The 17,866-nt window shown below is 38.2% G+C and overlaps 1 protein-coding gene and 1 long non-coding RNA gene across 3 annotated transcripts in view; one reads left to right on the forward strand and one right to left on the reverse strand.

Moving 5' to 3' along the window:
* Nucleotides 1-17,866, reverse strand: part of myom3 (myomesin 3) — a 75,831-nt gene that overhangs the window by 37,731 nt on the left and 20,234 nt on the right. For both annotated transcript variants that reach the window (XM_077575518.1, XM_077575519.1), the window contains exons 4-11: nt 11,393-11,546; nt 10,374-10,531; nt 9,623-9,715; nt 9,435-9,523; nt 8,242-8,286; nt 2,068-2,199; nt 1,833-1,994; nt 42-183 (exon numbers count right to left, since the gene is read on the reverse strand). In XM_077575518.1, the coding sequence (XP_077431644.1) occupies nt 42-183; nt 1,833-1,994; nt 2,068-2,199; nt 8,242-8,286; nt 9,435-9,523; nt 9,623-9,715; nt 10,374-10,531; nt 11,393-11,546 (975 nt within the window). The remainder of the gene's footprint in view (nt 1-41; nt 184-1,832; nt 1,995-2,067; nt 2,200-8,241; nt 8,287-9,434; nt 9,524-9,622; nt 9,716-10,373; nt 10,532-11,392; nt 11,547-17,866) is intronic.
* Nucleotides 8,743-17,866, forward strand: part of LOC144057687 (uncharacterized) — a 31,340-nt gene continuing 22,216 nt past the window's right edge. Inside the window, exons 1-2 of the long non-coding RNA XR_013295306.1 lie at nt 8,743-9,154; nt 9,425-9,538. This is a non-coding gene — a long non-coding RNA (uncharacterized LOC144057687). The remainder of the gene's footprint in view (nt 9,155-9,424; nt 9,539-17,866) is intronic.

The raw sequence follows: 17,866 nt of genomic DNA on the forward strand, positions 1-17,866 counted from the left end.
CCCAAGAACCACACACAGATTGCGACATTTGTTCTTCTTACCTCTCGATGTAATAGCCCTCTAAAGGTGAGGATCCATCAGCACTGGGCGGCTGCCAAGTCAGGAAGACGTAGTCCTTGTTGATATCGGATACTTGGACCAACAGGGGAGAAGCAGGACCTCCGACCACGATGGTCGACGCATCTGAGATGTGGTAAACGATAATAATTAAGTGTTCTGGATTGAGGCAAGGAAAAGGATATAAATGGTTGTCCATGTTATGTTACAAACTATATTAACACCGCTGGTGGAATGAATGAGAGAGAAAAATAATAACGTTCCTGATTTATGCAAAGCGGATTGAAGTAATGGAATCTGACATGCTCCAAAACCTTGTCTTCAGGCTAGGAGGGATAATATTTTTCTCCCCCCCACCAATAAAAATCATCCAACACATCTTCCCGTTGATTTGCTGCTGGCTCCCATGTTTGTTTTTGGTCTCACGAACCTTCTATTTGTAATGCAAATGTGAGTGCTAAATGCAGGCACTCAGTTGAGATTGACTAATTAATACCTCCAGCTCTCGCAAAGAACAGAATTCGCAACAAGGGAGACAGCGAGACGGCAACCCAGTCACATTTTCAGCGTTTGAGGCGTGATCTGGGAGCCGTTGGCCTTTTGTCACCAGTCGCTTTTGGTCTGCGAGGTAATGGTGTCAAAGGTACGAGACGTTCTCTGTGGAGAAGACTTCTGATGTTTCAGGGGGGGGGGGGGGGTAGGTAACAAACCTGACTGATGGTGCAACTTTCCCACCTGAATAAATGTGCCGGCAGGAAATTAAAACAGAACCAAACTCATGGTAGAAAACTATTTTGAGAGTGCAAAACAATTTACGAGAGATTCAAAATTGTACGCACACTATTTTATATGCAAACACATATTTTATAATGCAACACAGTAGGTAAAATGTGTGGAGTGTTTTGAGAATGATCTAATGCGATGTGACAGCAATTTGGTCTGACGGGAGACGGCGCAGGCATTCATACAATATGGCCGCCTGCCCCTTTAAAGCAGGCTTGACTCAAAAACAAGCACTTGTTAATAATGTCTGCATTTAAAAAATAAAAATAAAAATGTATATAACAAAAAAAAGTTAATATGTTCTATGCAGCCCCTCTAGTCTAAATACGGTACTCTGGTGAACTCATTCAATGCCATTGACGGCTATAGACGTCAAAAATTCATTTGAACTATTTCTATTAGTTTAACATTTTTTCTCCACTTTTGTTAACAAGCGTATGAAAACCTAGATTTTTTATTTATTTATAGAAATACAGATATAAAATGTGTGATTAATCGTGAGTTAACTATTAAGTCAAGCGATTAATTACAATTAAAAATTCTAATCGCCTGACGCGACTTAAAGATTATTCAAAATTCGGGGCGTCAGACGATAACATTTTTGAATCGTAATTAATCGCATGACTTCACTAGTTAACTCACATTTAATCACAAATTTTATATCTGTTCTAAATGTAAAATAAAAAAAGGTTTTCATACTCTTGTTAACAAAAGTAGAAAACATGTTAAACTCATAGAAATAGTTCAAATGAATTTTTGACGTCTATAGCCGTCAATGGCAGTAAATAATTTAATATTGCGTTAGTGCAGCCATTTTATCCATCTCAGGGGGCGGCCATTTTAAAAAGAGCCTCTCTTTTATGACACGTTGCATTAAAAGACAAACAAAACCCACAAACACAAACCAAGAGGTGTCAAGGCTGGTTAACCGACATAACAGATTGATTGATAATTAATTTATCTAACATGACGACATTTTGTTCGCTCCTCACCTTCAACGTAGACATAGGCACTAGATTCCAGGATTCCGTCCCGAGTCTTCAGGCGAACTGTGTAAACACCTTCATGCTCCTTGTACACAGCGCTTAGTGTAATTGAGGCTGTGTTGTTTGTTGTCTTCATGTCCACAGAGCCCGACTGGAGCAGTTGCGTACCTGAAACGGCGACAAAAAAATAATAATGTTTAGGTTGATATCTAAAGGGTCCGGCTGAGTCTTAGGACCTCACCGTCTCTGAACCAGGTGACATCCTGCTGGAAGGGCAGCAGAGGTGAGGTGAAGGAACAGTTCAGGGTGAGACTGTCGCCTTCTGTCACCCAGGTTGGCGATAAGGTGGTAGCGAAGCTGGCTTGCTGCGAGGCTGGAAAGAGGAGTTGAAAACATTGTTTACAACTTGTGGTGTGGAAGGAGCATAGTCGGGTTTGAATTTGTCAATTCTGATTAGGGCTCGGCAGGATGACATCAGCATTGGTTTCAAAATCCTGTGGAAGTAGTTCTTGAAAAAGTGTTTTGTTAAGTTGAAGTGTGTTTAAAGGGAAAGTCAACCTTAAACATTTCTTGACAATATGTCGTATGTGCCCTCACTATTCGAAACATGACATTCTGATTAATATCACATTTGCGGAATATGATTTAAGCAGCAAAATCCAGCCGTTTTTATCCATCTCAGGGGGCGGCCATTTTGCCACTTGCTGTCGACTGAAGATGACATCACAGTTACTCAGGATCAATCACAGCTCACCTGTTTTCTGAAGCTGAGCTGTGATTGGTTATTACCTGAGACCTGAGCAACTGTGATGTCATATTTAGACTAGTGGGGCTGCATAGAACATATTTAGAGGTGGCAAAACCAGGTACCAGGGATGTGATTTGACCAAAGTCAATTATCTGAAAATTTAGCCGGGGGTCTGGGGGCCGCCGGCACCCAGCTAGGTCTAGGGCAGTGCCCCGGTGGGGGGGACAAGGGGGGCGAAGCCCCCCGGAGCTCATGGGTTTTCCGTGTTTTTAAGTACTTTCAATGCACTCACATGACAAAGAAATAGACAAAACAACAGCATAAATTTTCAATGTATATTGAACTATCCCATATAAAATGGCAGTTTTAGTCAACTCAAAATCAGTCACATTCAAAAACATTGGACTGCCTTTGCTTTTAAAAACTATCACTGAGAATATCATCATATCTAACTAATGTGATTACTAAGTTAACACATAAATAATGTTGAAGAGTTCAAATTTCATGAACAAATAATTGTATCATGACCAAATGAAAAGTAACTCATATTAGAGCATACCACAAATGTCTTTGTTATAGCAGAAGATGTTATCTGTCGGAGTCATGTGCATACACAATGAAATACAAAAAAAAAAAAAGAGAAAAAAAAAGGAAATTTTAAATTTTTATTTTTGGAGATAAAAAAAGCGGAATTCCGCGAATTAGCGGAAAAATCACATCCCTGCAGGTACAGAAAGTAAAAATCCTGCCACAGCTTGGCTTTAGCCCCTTGTGCTAGCTAGCTAGCTCCCTATCAGATAACCGAGCACCCGAGGAGCTAGCCGGAAAGCTCGCTAGCTAGCATCTGGGGCTAAAGCCAAACTGTGTTTTTTACTTTCTGTACCTGGATTTGCCACCTCTGCATACTATTGCCAAGAATTTGGGGGGGGGTTGACTTTCCTCTTAAATAAGTTAAAACGTGTTTAAAATGTGTGAGAACGGTATCGCTTCGATTTTTTATTTTTTTCAATACAGTCTCTTCTGTAGCACGGATTAAACGGGAGGGGGTTCACTGTATTATAGTCTGAGATCAGTGACCTACGTATTCACAGTTTTCACACAGCAAGATAGAAATAGGCAACAGATGAGCCGGCATTCCCTCAAGGAAAACAAAGATGTGACAGCTCGCGGAAAGTGAACAATTCCTGACACGCTATTACTTCAGCTAGCACTTGTCAAAACCACTGAGGCGATACAATCCCATAAAAAAAAATAAAAAAAAGAAGCTACGGGTGCTGTGAGGTCTTGTCAAATCTCACTGTCAGCGATAAATCAGAGAAATGGTGGCATCATTTATTTGTGTTCTTGACTATCACAAGGATACACACTGTTTTAATAACAATGATCACCTCGCTTGCCATCATTCAACTGCTTGAACTTTGCCACGCCGCTAGCATAAATGTGCCGCTGTTGCGCTTTTGGCTGATTGACTGATTTGCCTTTGCAAGCTGTGATCGTTTCCATATGAGATACTAAAGCTTAAAGTAACGTAGAATGCTGACAAAGCTCTATTTCCACAACGGCGGGTCGTATTTACATCGCAGCGATGTTGACATACAGCAAGTAATAGAAACGATATTTGAAAAATCAGTTGAGTAATGACTCGAGTTCAACAATGCGCATGATTAGGGAATACTGGCAGTTTCGGTACACCTAAGCAATCACGTTAAGGTACGACAGGAACGAGACCCGGCGCATACAGCAGCACAAATAACGATACATCATTTGGAATGCACTTCCTTTGACTTTGCTCTGTTTTATCAGAGCCTTTAAAAGGCTAGCTTTGTTTGCTTTGGCATGTCAAGCGTTTGTACTATGGCATTAGCAATAGACGAAAAAATTTAAGCGGGGAAAGTCCCTACAATGAAAAAAAAAAAAGTTCCTCCTCTTTCTTGCATCATATCGGTGTCTTCTGTTGTAATCCTGGAAAGTACATGTTGACATTTTAAACTCCGTGACGGTCGACCAAAAGCAAAGAAGACGTGATTGGATGAGCATGACCACATAAGTGAGACAACATTATAAACAAAATCACTGAATATTTAAGGACTTCGGTAAGTGATCTTACGTAGCAAGTAGGGGTGTGCCCGAAAAATTTTTTCTCATAAGAATCGCGATTATCATTTAGATCGATTCAGAATCGATTTTAAATGTCCCCAAATAGATTTTTATTTAAATGATTTTATACTGTCTTCCCTTTGTTGTGTGCCTTTATTGGGAGCGCTGTTCATGTTGTACCCGATTTGGCCACTTAGGGGCAGTGTGGTTCCACGCGGTCTGATACACTGTTAACTCATTCACTGCCATTGACGCCTATAAACGTCAAAAATTCATTTGAACTATTCTATTAGTTTATAAAAAAAACAACACTTTTTTTTAACAAGAGTATGAAAACGCAGAAATTTCTCATTAATAATCTTTTTTTTTGTTGAAAAAAATAAAATATTATTAAAAAGGGGGCGTCAGGCGATTAAAATTTTCAATTGTAATCAATCACATGACTTCAATAGTTAACTCAAGATTAATCACACATTTTATATCTGTTCTAAATGTACTATAATTTTTTTTTTAGGTTTTCATACTCTTGTTAACAAAAGTGGAGAAAAAAAAGTTTTAAACTAATATGAATACTTCAAATGAATTTTTGACGTCCATAGCCGTCAATGGCAGTGAATGAGTTAAGTTGTAGCCACACTAGAGAGTAGAAGGAAAAAGTCACGATCAAGTTATTCCAATAAAAGTTGATTTTTTGCAGCGTGGAGCCGTTCTTTTGAGTGATAAAAGTGCCGCGAGTAGAGCGCTAATTAGCATTAGCGAGTCAGACTGGAGTAGATTATTACGATTCTTTGAACATCTATAAATTGTAGCAAAAATCATTGTCAATCAAATCATTTTGAATCAAAAATCGATTCTGAATCGAATCGCACACCCAAAAATCGGAATCGAATCAAACCGTGAGACATTCAAAGATTCCCACCCCTAGTAGCAAGGTTGCAGGATTCAACCAAATTGGATTTATTCAGATGTTGTTAGATTTTCATTGTAATCCTTGTACCATTTAGGCACATGATGTCAGATTTTAGTGGTAAATTCCGATTTTTCAGCCTTGGTCCAAGTCTGGTCTGAGTGCCATTGTATGCTGTGGTGATGCCAAAAAGACTAGCGGCCATTTTTTGTTGTTGTCAGTTCAGAGTCCTTCCCACACAAAACATTATATAAAGGACAGTGTAAGTGCATTTGCCTCCTGCTCGAGTCACACGTCTCCGTAAACAAACGCAGTTCAGCTCAGCCTGTAGCGAGCAGCTGTCATGGCCGCTTTTGGCGGCATGTCAAACGTGTTGATTGATTTGATAACGGCATCACGCCAGTGTTATTATATCGATGCGTATCAAAAAGAAACTAGCGTGATGCAAACACAACTACCAGCGGCAATTAAACTGCCTCTCCTTTCACAAAGAGCCAAAGCAATAAAAATGCCCGTAGTCTTTTTATAGCTTAATAATTCACTCTGTTCAACCGGTTACTGTTGCACTTGTCTGCTTAGGTCATTTACGGAAAAAACAAAGACAGCTATATCACTTTCCCAAAAAGAAAAAAAAAAGAATCTGTATACAGTGTGCAATCTGTGAATGTTAGTCCAAATGTCGATCTATAGATACCAAGTCAGTATTGATATCGGATCGACACTGCAACTATGATATCGATCTAGTAGTTTAGTTTCAGTTTGGCTCTTTTATAGCATGCTGCGGTTCGGTCAAACAGATAACAGGCAGACTTGCTCCCGCTCTCCATCCTCTCCTCCTGTGTTTTGACGGTGATTTAGCATCTCATCGTTGTAGTAGATTGCCTGAACACATACAGTATCGTACTTGAAAAACAATTGGCTTTAAATGTTGTTTTATGCCTTATATTTGCTTCATGATAATCTTTAACATCTTGTTTATTTAGGTTGAAAAGAAATCCACAAAAGAAGTGCAACGACGGTAGAATTTATTTTAAGTTTTTTTTTTTTTTTTTTTTTAGTTGTACAGTATATGATAAAGAATTTGTTTTAAAGAATTCCTATAATCACTTTGCGCAAGAAAGTAAAAAAAATATGTTTTGTTATGGTTGTAATGTTTCTGAGGGGAAAAACATTGATAAAGTATTTTCTATTTATAAACAAACTTTTTTTTTTCTGGAGAGCTCAGTATTGTTCATTCGGTAATTTTACCGATTTGACATGTCATCATCATTGCGCTCCTTTTTTTTTATTATATATATTTTTTGTATTTTTTATTTTTTGTATGTGGGTGAATATGTGTATGTGCGTGCGTGCATTCATTAGTTCACCTAACACCTATAAAAAAAAAATAAAAAAATCCCATACAGTTTCCCTAAACCGAACACTTCCAGCCAGAGTCATGAGGCCGTCAGGAAACCCGAGTTTATTTATAAACAAACTTTGACCTTTGTTTAAAAAGGAAACAACACAAAAACACTTAAAAGGTTGAAAATTGATTGTGATTAAGCAATTTGATGATACAGCTACCTTAACTCATTAAAACCCAAAATTGCATTATTAAGTTTAAAACATATTTATATGTTTTTTAAATGTTTTTTTTTAATGCTAGAGCAGAGAGAAAGCTTTGATACAGCTTCTGACATGAAGAGGTCGCTTAAAGCAATGGTAGTTATTACAAAAAACGGACAGCGGGTGGCAGCAGAGTATAAGAGCTCAGCCACAGCCAAGTAGCAACAAGCTCTTTTTTTTTTGCAAGTGCTTTCAACAGGTTTGTGAATAATGATGAAACTTTGCTATATTCTAATGCTAATTGCCACAAAACGGAAACATGTACAAATATACTTTTTTTTCCTGATAAAAGAAGAGACTCTAATCTTTCTTTTGGTCGGTTCCATGTTTTTATAGCAATAGAACAAAATATCCTGTGGACTTTGCAAAATTGGTCAAAAGCCAGTAAAACAGCCGGGTGCAAAGGGGGTTGCTTCAGTGAAAATGGCTGCCAGTGACTGAGCTTTAATTAAAAAAAATTATATACGCCATCATTTTCAAAAAGTTTATTAAAAGATACTGATATCGGTGATACTCGCCCTGTATTTACTTGGTATCGAATCGATACCAAAATTTGCAGTATCGCACACCACTAGCGGACATACAATTTGGAAAGTATGAATTGACCTTTGGTGAGGCCTTACCAACGTCAACCGAACCATAACCCTTAAAACCAAAGTACTGCAGGTAGCAAACATTGATAATTGGCATACCGTTACACCCCTACAACAAATCTCCTAATCCAATAGAGTCAAGGCAGTTCACAGATGGAAAAATAACCGCTTTGATACGGAACGCGCTTCTGTCAATCCACTTTGCTTTTGGAAGGGATCTCGGGCCAAACAGTGCTGCAGCCGATATGAGAAGCTGTATGACTTGAAGCGAAAACAGAATGCACCCCCTACTGACACTGGGATTAAATATACATGGCTGACGCTGCAGCTCTGGCAAAAAAAATTCTCTCCCAACGGACTTCCGTAAGACCCTTTGAATCCATGCACAAAACAAACAGATCTAACTAACTAGAAGCTTGTGGAACATTAATAGGATAAAATAAATGTAGACACTCATCTTACCCCGAGTTCGGGAATCATCCGAACCAGCCGTGGCTCCTTTATATGCTGCGTGGCGAAGCAGGACCGATCCAAAATGGAGATACAGGGAAAAAAAAGAGGTTCACATTAAAAGGATGAGAGGACACACAAATTGATAATAAAGCCCATTTATGCTATATGCCATTAATGTTAACGGGCAGCAGGAATGGATGTGAATGGGATTTTTTCCATCAAGAACATGGACTGATGATGTTTAAAGAATAGAAATACCAATCCATCTCAACAAAGTACGATATGAAAAGTCAACATTAAAGAAAATTACTATATTTGTCTTGGTGCTGCAAGGCCACGAAAGCTGTTTAAAGTCATTCCCGCTGTGCACTCTCTCCTCCATCTACCTTTGGAATTCATTATGCATGAGTGCTGCAAGATCACTTGTTATGTAATGGAGATAGACAGCTACTTCACTGTGCAATGTGAGAAAATGGCATTCGGTATATGAGGTGTGTCAGAAGTAGACTAGTTCCAGAACTGGTGTTAAAATAATAATAATAATAATAATAATAAACACTCTATGTTTCAAATCCAAACTAAGAGTCAACTTACCTTTACTTGGACTTCTTCTAACTTGAAATGGCTGATAACCGCTTTACTTTGACGTCGACATAAAAACACTATTAAACAGAATTCACCTGTCGGGAAGTAGATGCTAACTCAGTTAGCGGCTAACCACGTAGCTAGACAGCTACGCACAACTCCCATGAGTTTCCAGACGAGGCTGAAAAATTGGAAACTGTCCCGTTACGGGGTGACGAAGAGGACGGAAAACGACTAGTAAATGTTTGCCCAGGAAAATGCGACACTGCAGGTTTGATTCTAGAACGTTCTTGAGCAAGAAGATGGACACTGATTAAGATGGACTGACGGCTACACGGTGAGTAAAATTAGCGTTTTCGTCAATGGACTTCTGCACTGTTAAGCTAACAATGCTACATGTTGCCATACTGCACAGGTACTTGCTTATTTCTTTGACATACTAAACATATACATGTCGTTTAGAGTAATTAAAAATGTAAATATTTAGCATTATTTATATATCGACTGTAACCATAAGGGGAGGTTGTATATCTTTTATTTTGCTTAATGTTTTGATACTAAAAATACTTACTTTTAATGCCTACAATCATTCAAAATGTGTTTACAGAATTACTCACAATTCACCACAAGTGTGGCGAAGGTCATCGCTTCACCCAGGGGACTCTTGGCCACCACTTTGTACACGCCAGCGTCACCAGGAGAGCATCTAATATAATATATGGTACGTATAAATTGGGAGAGAAGTAGATGTTATAAGGTATATTTCGAGAATGTCAGCATGAATAGATCAGTTTCAGTTGCGTACCGTCTGATCTCCAGGTAATTCAGACCAAACGCTTGCTGAAGCCCGTAATTCCACGGCATCTCAGGCTTTCTCAGCACCTCACCATCTTTGTACCTGTAAAGACACCATTAATTTAAAAAAAAAATCTTACAATCCACAGATAAATTTACACAGATTGTGATGGCTGCTAGTGAACCTGACAAAATACACTCCTCGTGTTGTAGTGTGCTGTAGTGAGCTTTGATTCTTCCATCCAGTATCCCAAATAATATTTTCTTTCACAAAGAAAGTGGGACTTTTGAGGATAAAATATTGCAATATATTTGGTTTTAATCGGTTCGAGCTGGAATTTGACTCGAGGGGTTATAATGTCTTGGCGTAAGTGTCTTAATCGTGCAATTTTAATGCTGTGCTCCATCTCTACTCCATTCCATCATTATGCTGAAATTATATGACAAAACCGCTGCCATCCATCCATCTTCTATAGCGCTTGTCCTCATTAGAGTCGCTGGTGAGATGGAGCCTTTTCCAACTGACTGCACAAGAGGTGAGGTACACATTGGGTTGCTCATCAGCAAATTGCAGGGAACATTTAGACAAATGACCATCCATGCAAAGGTTTTCAATTAACCTAACCTACATATTTTGGGGAACGTGGGACGAAACGTGGCAGATGCAATAAATACTAATGATAATAATACCAGTAAAAATTGAAAGCAGAGGACAGAAAGAATAGCGTTGCAGAAGATTGGATACATGTGTAACGTCTTACCATGTGACCTGAGGGGGTGGGCAGCCTTGGACCACGCAGGCGAGCTGCACCGTCATGCCCTCCCAGACAGTGTGAGCCCTCAGAGGCACGGAGAAGTCTGGCACCTTCTGACTTAGACGCTCCAGATACTCCAAGTGCTCGGACGCCTTCTTTTCTGCCTGAAGCGTTGCAAAACGCACACAAATACATTTGCACACTACAGTAAAGTAAGTACAGAAACCAGAATCATGGAAATGGCAACTGTATCTATTATTGAAAATGTATTAATTTCTAAATAACATAACTATTAGGGGCGTGCCCCAAAAATCGATTCTCATAACAATCGCGATTCTCATTTAGTACGATTCAGAATAGATTTTAAATGCCGCAACATCTTTGTTTGTGTGTGCCTTTATTGGGAGCGCTGTTCATGTTGTACCCGATTTGGCCACTTAGGGGCAGTGTGGTTCCACACTGTCTGATACACTGTTAAGTTGTAGCCACATTAGCGAGTAGAAGCAAAAAGTCACGATCAAGTTATTTTATTTTTTCCAGCGTGGAGCCATTTATTTTGGAGTGATAAAAGTGCCGCGAGTAGAGCACTAATTAGCATTAGCGAGTCAGACTGGAGTAGATCATTACGATTCCTTGAACATCAATAAATTGAAGCAAAAATCATTGTCAATCAAATCATTTTGAATCAAAAATCGTTCCCAATCAAATCATTTTGAATCAAAAATCGTTCCCAACCAAAAATCTATTCTGAATTGAATCGCGCAGCCAAAAATCGGAATTGAATCGAATCGTGATACATTCAAGGATTCCCACCCCTAATAACTATAAGCTTATCTTCAAGCACGTAATGCAAACTTACGTCATGTTACATTTATTGATCTTGGCTGAAAGGTGTGAAAGAGTAAAAAAAAAAAAAGTTGATAGTGAAACTGTAGTGTTAGATGACAAAAGTCAACAGCAATCACAAAAAGCCTTTTTTCCCCCCCATTTTCTATTTATTAAATACAAAAATTCACAGTTTTTACCTCTTGACGAAGAGCCATTTTGTCCACGCGGGTGCGTAGCAAACGTCGATTCCGCATCATGCTCACGTCGAACTTCTCCGCCTCGTTCCCAAACATCGTCCACTTGTCTCGATGGTAGCCTTCGTCGGCCGCTACAGTTTCCCTTAGGATCTCCCTGGTGGACGCAATAATCACTTCAAATCATGACAAAAATATGATCCCGTTTTTCGTAGCAAATCCTCAAAATACAGTAATAATCAAACCTTTTATGTCGTGCTCCACCAATATTAAAATGCTGGCGGCAAAAAAAAATACTTAGTAAGTAGTTTGACGTCATACCCGCTTCCAACTGGGGATCATTTGATGAGCCCTGGACTTCACCCAAAATGACTGTTTCAAACAAAATGGCCGACTTCCTGTTCAGTTTCAGGCATGGGTCCTGGAGTTTTTCGTGTGACCTATTAGGATGGACATGTCAACCAAACTTTGTCTCGATTGGTTAAACTGATGCTAGAGGATGTTTTTTTTTCTTTCTTTGTCTACATTTTTTTCAGCATTTACTCGCTTGCATTTGTCCGCGTAGCCAATCCATAAAACTAATCCTAACTTAACCCCCTAAACCTTAGCCCCTATCTAAATGTTAAACCCGAACCCTCTGACAACTCTTAACCTGAACCCTTAACCAAACCTTTTTTTTTTTTTCTGGAGAGCTCAGTATTGATCATTTGGTAATTTTACTGATTTGACATGTCATCATCATTGCGCTCCTTTTTTTTAATTTTATATATATATTTATATATATATATATATATTTTTTGTATGTGGGTGAATATGTGTATGTGTGTGCGTGCATTCATTAGTTCACCTAAAACCTAAAACCCTTAACCAAACCTTAATCCCAACCTTTACCCTAAAGTGTTATAGCCTACCTTTTTTTCACGTTTTTTTTTTAAATTTTTTAAATTTTTTAGTTTTGCCAAATTAATGACACTTTTTATGGTAGGAAACTGTATTTTCCAACTTCCCCAGTAGGTCGACTGACTACACTCTTATTGGTCTTTCATCCGTAGGCATAATGTCTTGTAAGCAGTTTTAGTTTAAATGTGATTTAATGGATCAATCCACCCTAGCGAGGATGAGCAGTTCGGAAAATGAATGAATGAATGAATGAATACACGGATCAATTTCTCGCTCTCCATGACAAACGAAGAACAGAATTGGAAAAAAACAAAGTGCCAAAAAGCTTTTCAAATGGCGTAAGCTGTCAAAAACGCTACTCATTTCCAACGTAAGAGATAGCAACGCATCGAAAACAGTTATTTCGAAACTGACATTGTCATTTAAGAGGAATAAAACTGCAATTGAACACTGATTGAAGTTTCTTTTTTGTCGTGAGCGCAGTCCTCGACAAAGGCTATTTTCACCGCATTTGACAGCTTGATGAGGTCCATGCGCGACTGCCGCATTTCAACCGAGGTGTCGTTTTAGACGAGCGCCACTCGAGAGAATTGGAAAGGTCGCTCTTTTTGAGCCGAGCCTTGTCGTCGCTGGGGATTTGCTCGAAAAATCTCTGGCGGGACGACTCGTTCCTCTCCAGGAAGCCTTCAGTTTTGAACGATTCGGAGCTTGGTTGCTCTCAATTAAAAAAAATATTCAACTACTATGTGTTGTTGTTGAGAAATTAAAAAGATACTTGACTCATTGAGCCATTTTCAACAGTAAGAAGTGAATATTTTGTCTATAATTGATGTGTTAACTTCATTATTTTTCATGTACAATTAATACCTTTAAAAACAAAATTTTCCACTTGCTGTCGACTGAAGATGACATCACCTGTGATGAGGAAGTAGGCAACGACCAATCACGGCTCAGTTTGCTGACCAAACCGAGAAAACAGGTGAGCCATGATTGGTCGTTACCTACTTCCTCAGCACAGGTGATGTCATCTTCAGTCGACAGGAAGTGGAAAAATTTGTTTTTAAAGATATTAATTGTACATGAAAAATAAAGTTATCAAATTAATTCTGGAAAACAATATGAACTTTTCACTGCTGAGAATGGCTCAATGAGTCAAGTATTCCTTTGAGACGTTTAGTTCATGAATGATATGTCATGGCAGGCTTTTTAAAATGCATATCTACAAATGGTGGCCTCATCCAACTGTGGCTGAAGGCCTTTATTTGTATGAACATTTTTTATATAAATATAGTTATAGATATAGTAAAGTAATAAGTACTATTAAACTCACTTGCTCCCAAATTTTTTATTCTATTTTACATTTTTTTAAGTGTCCCAAAGACGTATTTATACGTTTTTATGTGTTTTTATGCTGGAGCATACAGAAGGCTTTGATGCAGCCTTTCAACTGCAGAAAACGTTTGAGGAAATGGTAGTTATTACTAAAACGGCCAGCAGGTGGCAGAAGAGCAAAATAGATCAACCAGGGCCATGTTGAAAAAAAACACCCTCATTTACCCACAGTTCTAAATAGATTTGTGAATAATTTTAAAACTTAGCTATATTCTAATGCTAATTGTTGTAAAACAGAAACAGATATAAATCTACTTTTTTTTTGCCAGATGAAAGCAGAGACTCTAATATTTCTTTTGATAGATTCCATGTTTTGATAGCAATAGAACACAATATGTTGTGGGCCTTGCGAAATCGGTCAAAATCCAGTAAAAAAAAAAAAAAAAAAGCCGGGAGCGAAGGGGGTTGCTTCAGTGAAAATGAGTTAAAGAGAAACTTGAGAGAGTTTCATGTTTTAGTGCTGCCTTTTGGGGGGGGTGGGGTTAGCAAAACAGTTAAAAAAGGCTTAGCATGGATGAATTGAGCTTTACCACGACAGCCTTTACGTATGGCGAACGAGATTCGTGATTGTCGCTGAAGATATCGTTACACACTATAAGACCAATATCGACACACTTAAAAAAAATAACAAATTGTCATATGCAGTGTCAAGGTTGTACTAGGCTTCATAAAAAGTCAGCTATGTGAACCACTACACTAGCGCTGCTGTTTTGGGTAAAAATGGTCATCTTTTTCCCAGTCAATATTAAAGGCTTGTAGAATCGGTGCCACAGTGCATTTAAAGGCAGTCCATTCTCCCCCCCCCCCTCCCCCTTCCAGATATATGAAGAAAAATGCTCACAGACAAAGTCAAAGGCCCTGATATTTAATCATGAAGCCGGAATAAGCGATTCCACTGCCCTGCGATGACACCTCCCTAATACATCTCATGTTTTCTTTTAATGTGCCTCACCATCTCGGTTGTCGTCTACATGCGGCTAAGCACGCACACTTAAACATGAATAAGCGGAACGTTTTAATATGACACTCTCGTCGCCAGGAGCGTGCGTTTTTCGTGATCTATCTCGCCATTAAATATTCACAAACGCAGCTCTGATCTATGACGACCACCCTGGCATGAAGGGCTGAACAAATAGTTGAGATAATTGGCAGTGAAATGCACAAAGCGCATGAATCCACATGGATGCTCATGTGTGCAAAGCCACTCTCCCAAAAAAGTAGCGGCCCCCTTTAATACTCTTTGCGACCTTTCTTGTCACAATTTTTCAATCAAGTTTCAGTCTGTCAGTCCTAAAGCCAAAAAAAAAAAAAAAAAAGGCCCAGAACTCATCCCGCCTGCAGGAGTGAGATTGTTTATGGCTTAATTTCTGCTCTGGAGGACATTTTGAATATTTATTAGCAATGTAGAGGACAGCTCCTGTCAAGACAAAAACATCGCCGTATCCATCTGTCAATCCAACGTCACGCCGTCATGTTAAGGAAGCCGTTTGGAGACGCGCCGACTATGTTCACGTGCACAAATTAATTTTGCTGTTGACATATTTCCGTCTCTCTGTCCTAGTTTCGCTGCGCTTGATTAAATTTGAGTTAAGGGCAAATTACATTTGTTCCCAAATAATGGCGGAGGCACGTGGTGGCCAGGGGTGGCCACAGTTTTCCCCAACGCCCCCATCCCCCCTCCCATCCCGCGGCCACCCGCACCCTCATCCCTCCCCCCCGGATCCTGGATAATCAACAATATTGTCAATGCATACTAAATAATTGATATCTCAGCTCCTGAAGCAGATAAAAACATAATTCCAAAAAACATTTCAGAGCTTGCACATGTGGCATTCACACAAACCTAGATTTATTATTATAAACCTTCAATATATATATATATATATATATATATATATATATTTAAATCAACAAACATCTGTGGATGTGTTTTTGTGAATGTTAGTCCATAAAAAGGCATAATTTACTTGTTTTATGTATTTATTTATTTATGTATTTATTATTATTTTTTTTATTTATAACCAATATTTGGAGCCAATATTCATTTTCAATAAAAAGGGGAGATATTGGCGTCAACATTTTTAAAATACATTTTAAATGCCAATCTTAACTTTGTTGTAATATCTTAAAGCATGTTTAATTAACAATTTTTCTGACTTCTCAAAATGTTTATATATATATATATATATATATATATATATATATATATATATAAACTGATTTATGATCAGTATACATTATTGTTGACTAAACATTTTGCACAGGAATTATTTTGGAATAAATGAAACCTTTAAATAAATATTTTTTTTTTGGGGGGGGGTATTAGATTAAAATCGTAATCGTCCTGAATGACAGAAGGAAAGAAGAAAAAAAAAAGAACAATTTTACTTTTGGGCCGGGCACTATCAGACGCATGCGACCAGAACAGCAGACGTTCCTGTGAGAACATTTAATGAAGAGGCACTGTTTCTTGTCTGGGATTATTTTTAGAGCCATACATGACAGCCGAGCAGGGATTCCTGCCCTCCTTCCATGATAACGAGATACGTGAGAAGTAAAGGGTGACAGACATGTTACTTCATTCCCGGAACAATAAATAAACCAACTGATTCTCCGTCATTCAAATTATACAGACTCTCAGTGGGAAAAGAAGTTTAAGCACAAGGCAGGGAGGCATAAAACAGTCAAGGCCATTAAGAAAAGTCTGACCTGGATAATGCGGCATCTGTGCCCAACGCAACCAATTAACAAGAGGCTGTGTGATGACCCAAAAAAATATGGTTGAAACATCACAAGTGGAACAAAAAATACTCGTGTACAGGTAGAAATATATATATATATAAAAAAAAAAAAATCTAGGCTTTGTTTTTTTTTTTAACTCTAGCTAAGATTTCCACACATTAAATTTCCTTTTAAAACCAAACTGAATGGGAGCAGGTTCTAAGGTTCAAGTTTCAGATCTAGAGCTGTCAAAATCAATCGATTAATCGACAAGTAATCAATTATCAAATTGACAACTATTTTAATAATTGAGTAATCGTTTGGAGCCATTTTTTTTTTAATTTCAAATTGCCCAAATCCTCTGATTTGTGTTTTTTATCTCTTCGTGACAATATGTTCAAAAAGTTATTTCAAAGAGCTGTTGGCTTCCAAAATCCTAGTTCGAGCATGTTCCGATTTCTCAGAATTACTTTTAGTGAATCAATTTGAAGGGTCTTAATAATGTTAACAATAATTGTTGTAGCTTCTGTTCTCAAGCCTAATACTCATACTTGGGTACTTCACAATTATGTAGAAGGACATGCTTGATACCCTTGAAGCGTTCAATTAGAGCTGGCAATATTAACCGATTAATGGACAAGTAATCGATTACCAATTTAATCGACAACTATTTTAATAATCGAGTAATGGTTTTGAGCCATTTTTTAAATTTACAATTACCCAAATCCTCAGATTTCAGCATCTCAACCCTAATTGTTCACTAAATTCTGTCGTCCTTCGTGGAAGAAGACTGTGTATAATCACAATAAAACATTTGCAAACATCTGTTTGTACTTTGGAAAACAATGACCAAATTGATAACATAGTACGACATCATTTTTTTTTTTTTTAAATCACTCTACAAATACAAAGTATGAAATAAACACCATGCAATCACTGGTTAATAAACAGTAATCAGGGAAAAATGCTTTTGTAATACACTTAAATGCCAAATTAAAACGTATCCGATTAATTGATTGAATAATCGATAGATTAATCAATTCAAAAATATGCGATAGTTACAGCACTATTCAGATCAGGGCTCCCTCCTTCCTGTATGCCGTTTCCCTGTCTCCTGGTGCTTGAGTGGGTTTTATTTTGGTTACTCCTTATACATTTCAAATTTTCACATTTCATGGGTGTAGGTTGGAGGCGTCAAGTCAGCTCGGACGGGCGCCATTCAAATAATTCTATTTCTATTCATAACAAACGCCGTATAGAAATTGTATTTATGGATGGATGAATGGGAGCACCCTTGACTCCTTCGAGGGCCTTTTTGGTGAATGAGGACACGTGTCCGCAAGCTGGCCTTCCGCAGATAGACGAGGGAGGAAGAGCAGCCCCGACTTCCGAAGTTTTGTCGTAAAAGAAAGGGAAATCCATATTTAATTTCTGGCACGAAAAAGGAGCGAAAGATTTGAATCC

This window comes from Vanacampus margaritifer, chromosome 9 (genome assembly GCF_051991255.1).
Source record: "Vanacampus margaritifer isolate UIUO_Vmar chromosome 9, RoL_Vmar_1.0, whole genome shotgun sequence".
Classification (NCBI taxonomy): domain Eukaryota; kingdom Metazoa; phylum Chordata; class Actinopteri; order Syngnathiformes; family Syngnathidae; genus Vanacampus; species Vanacampus margaritifer.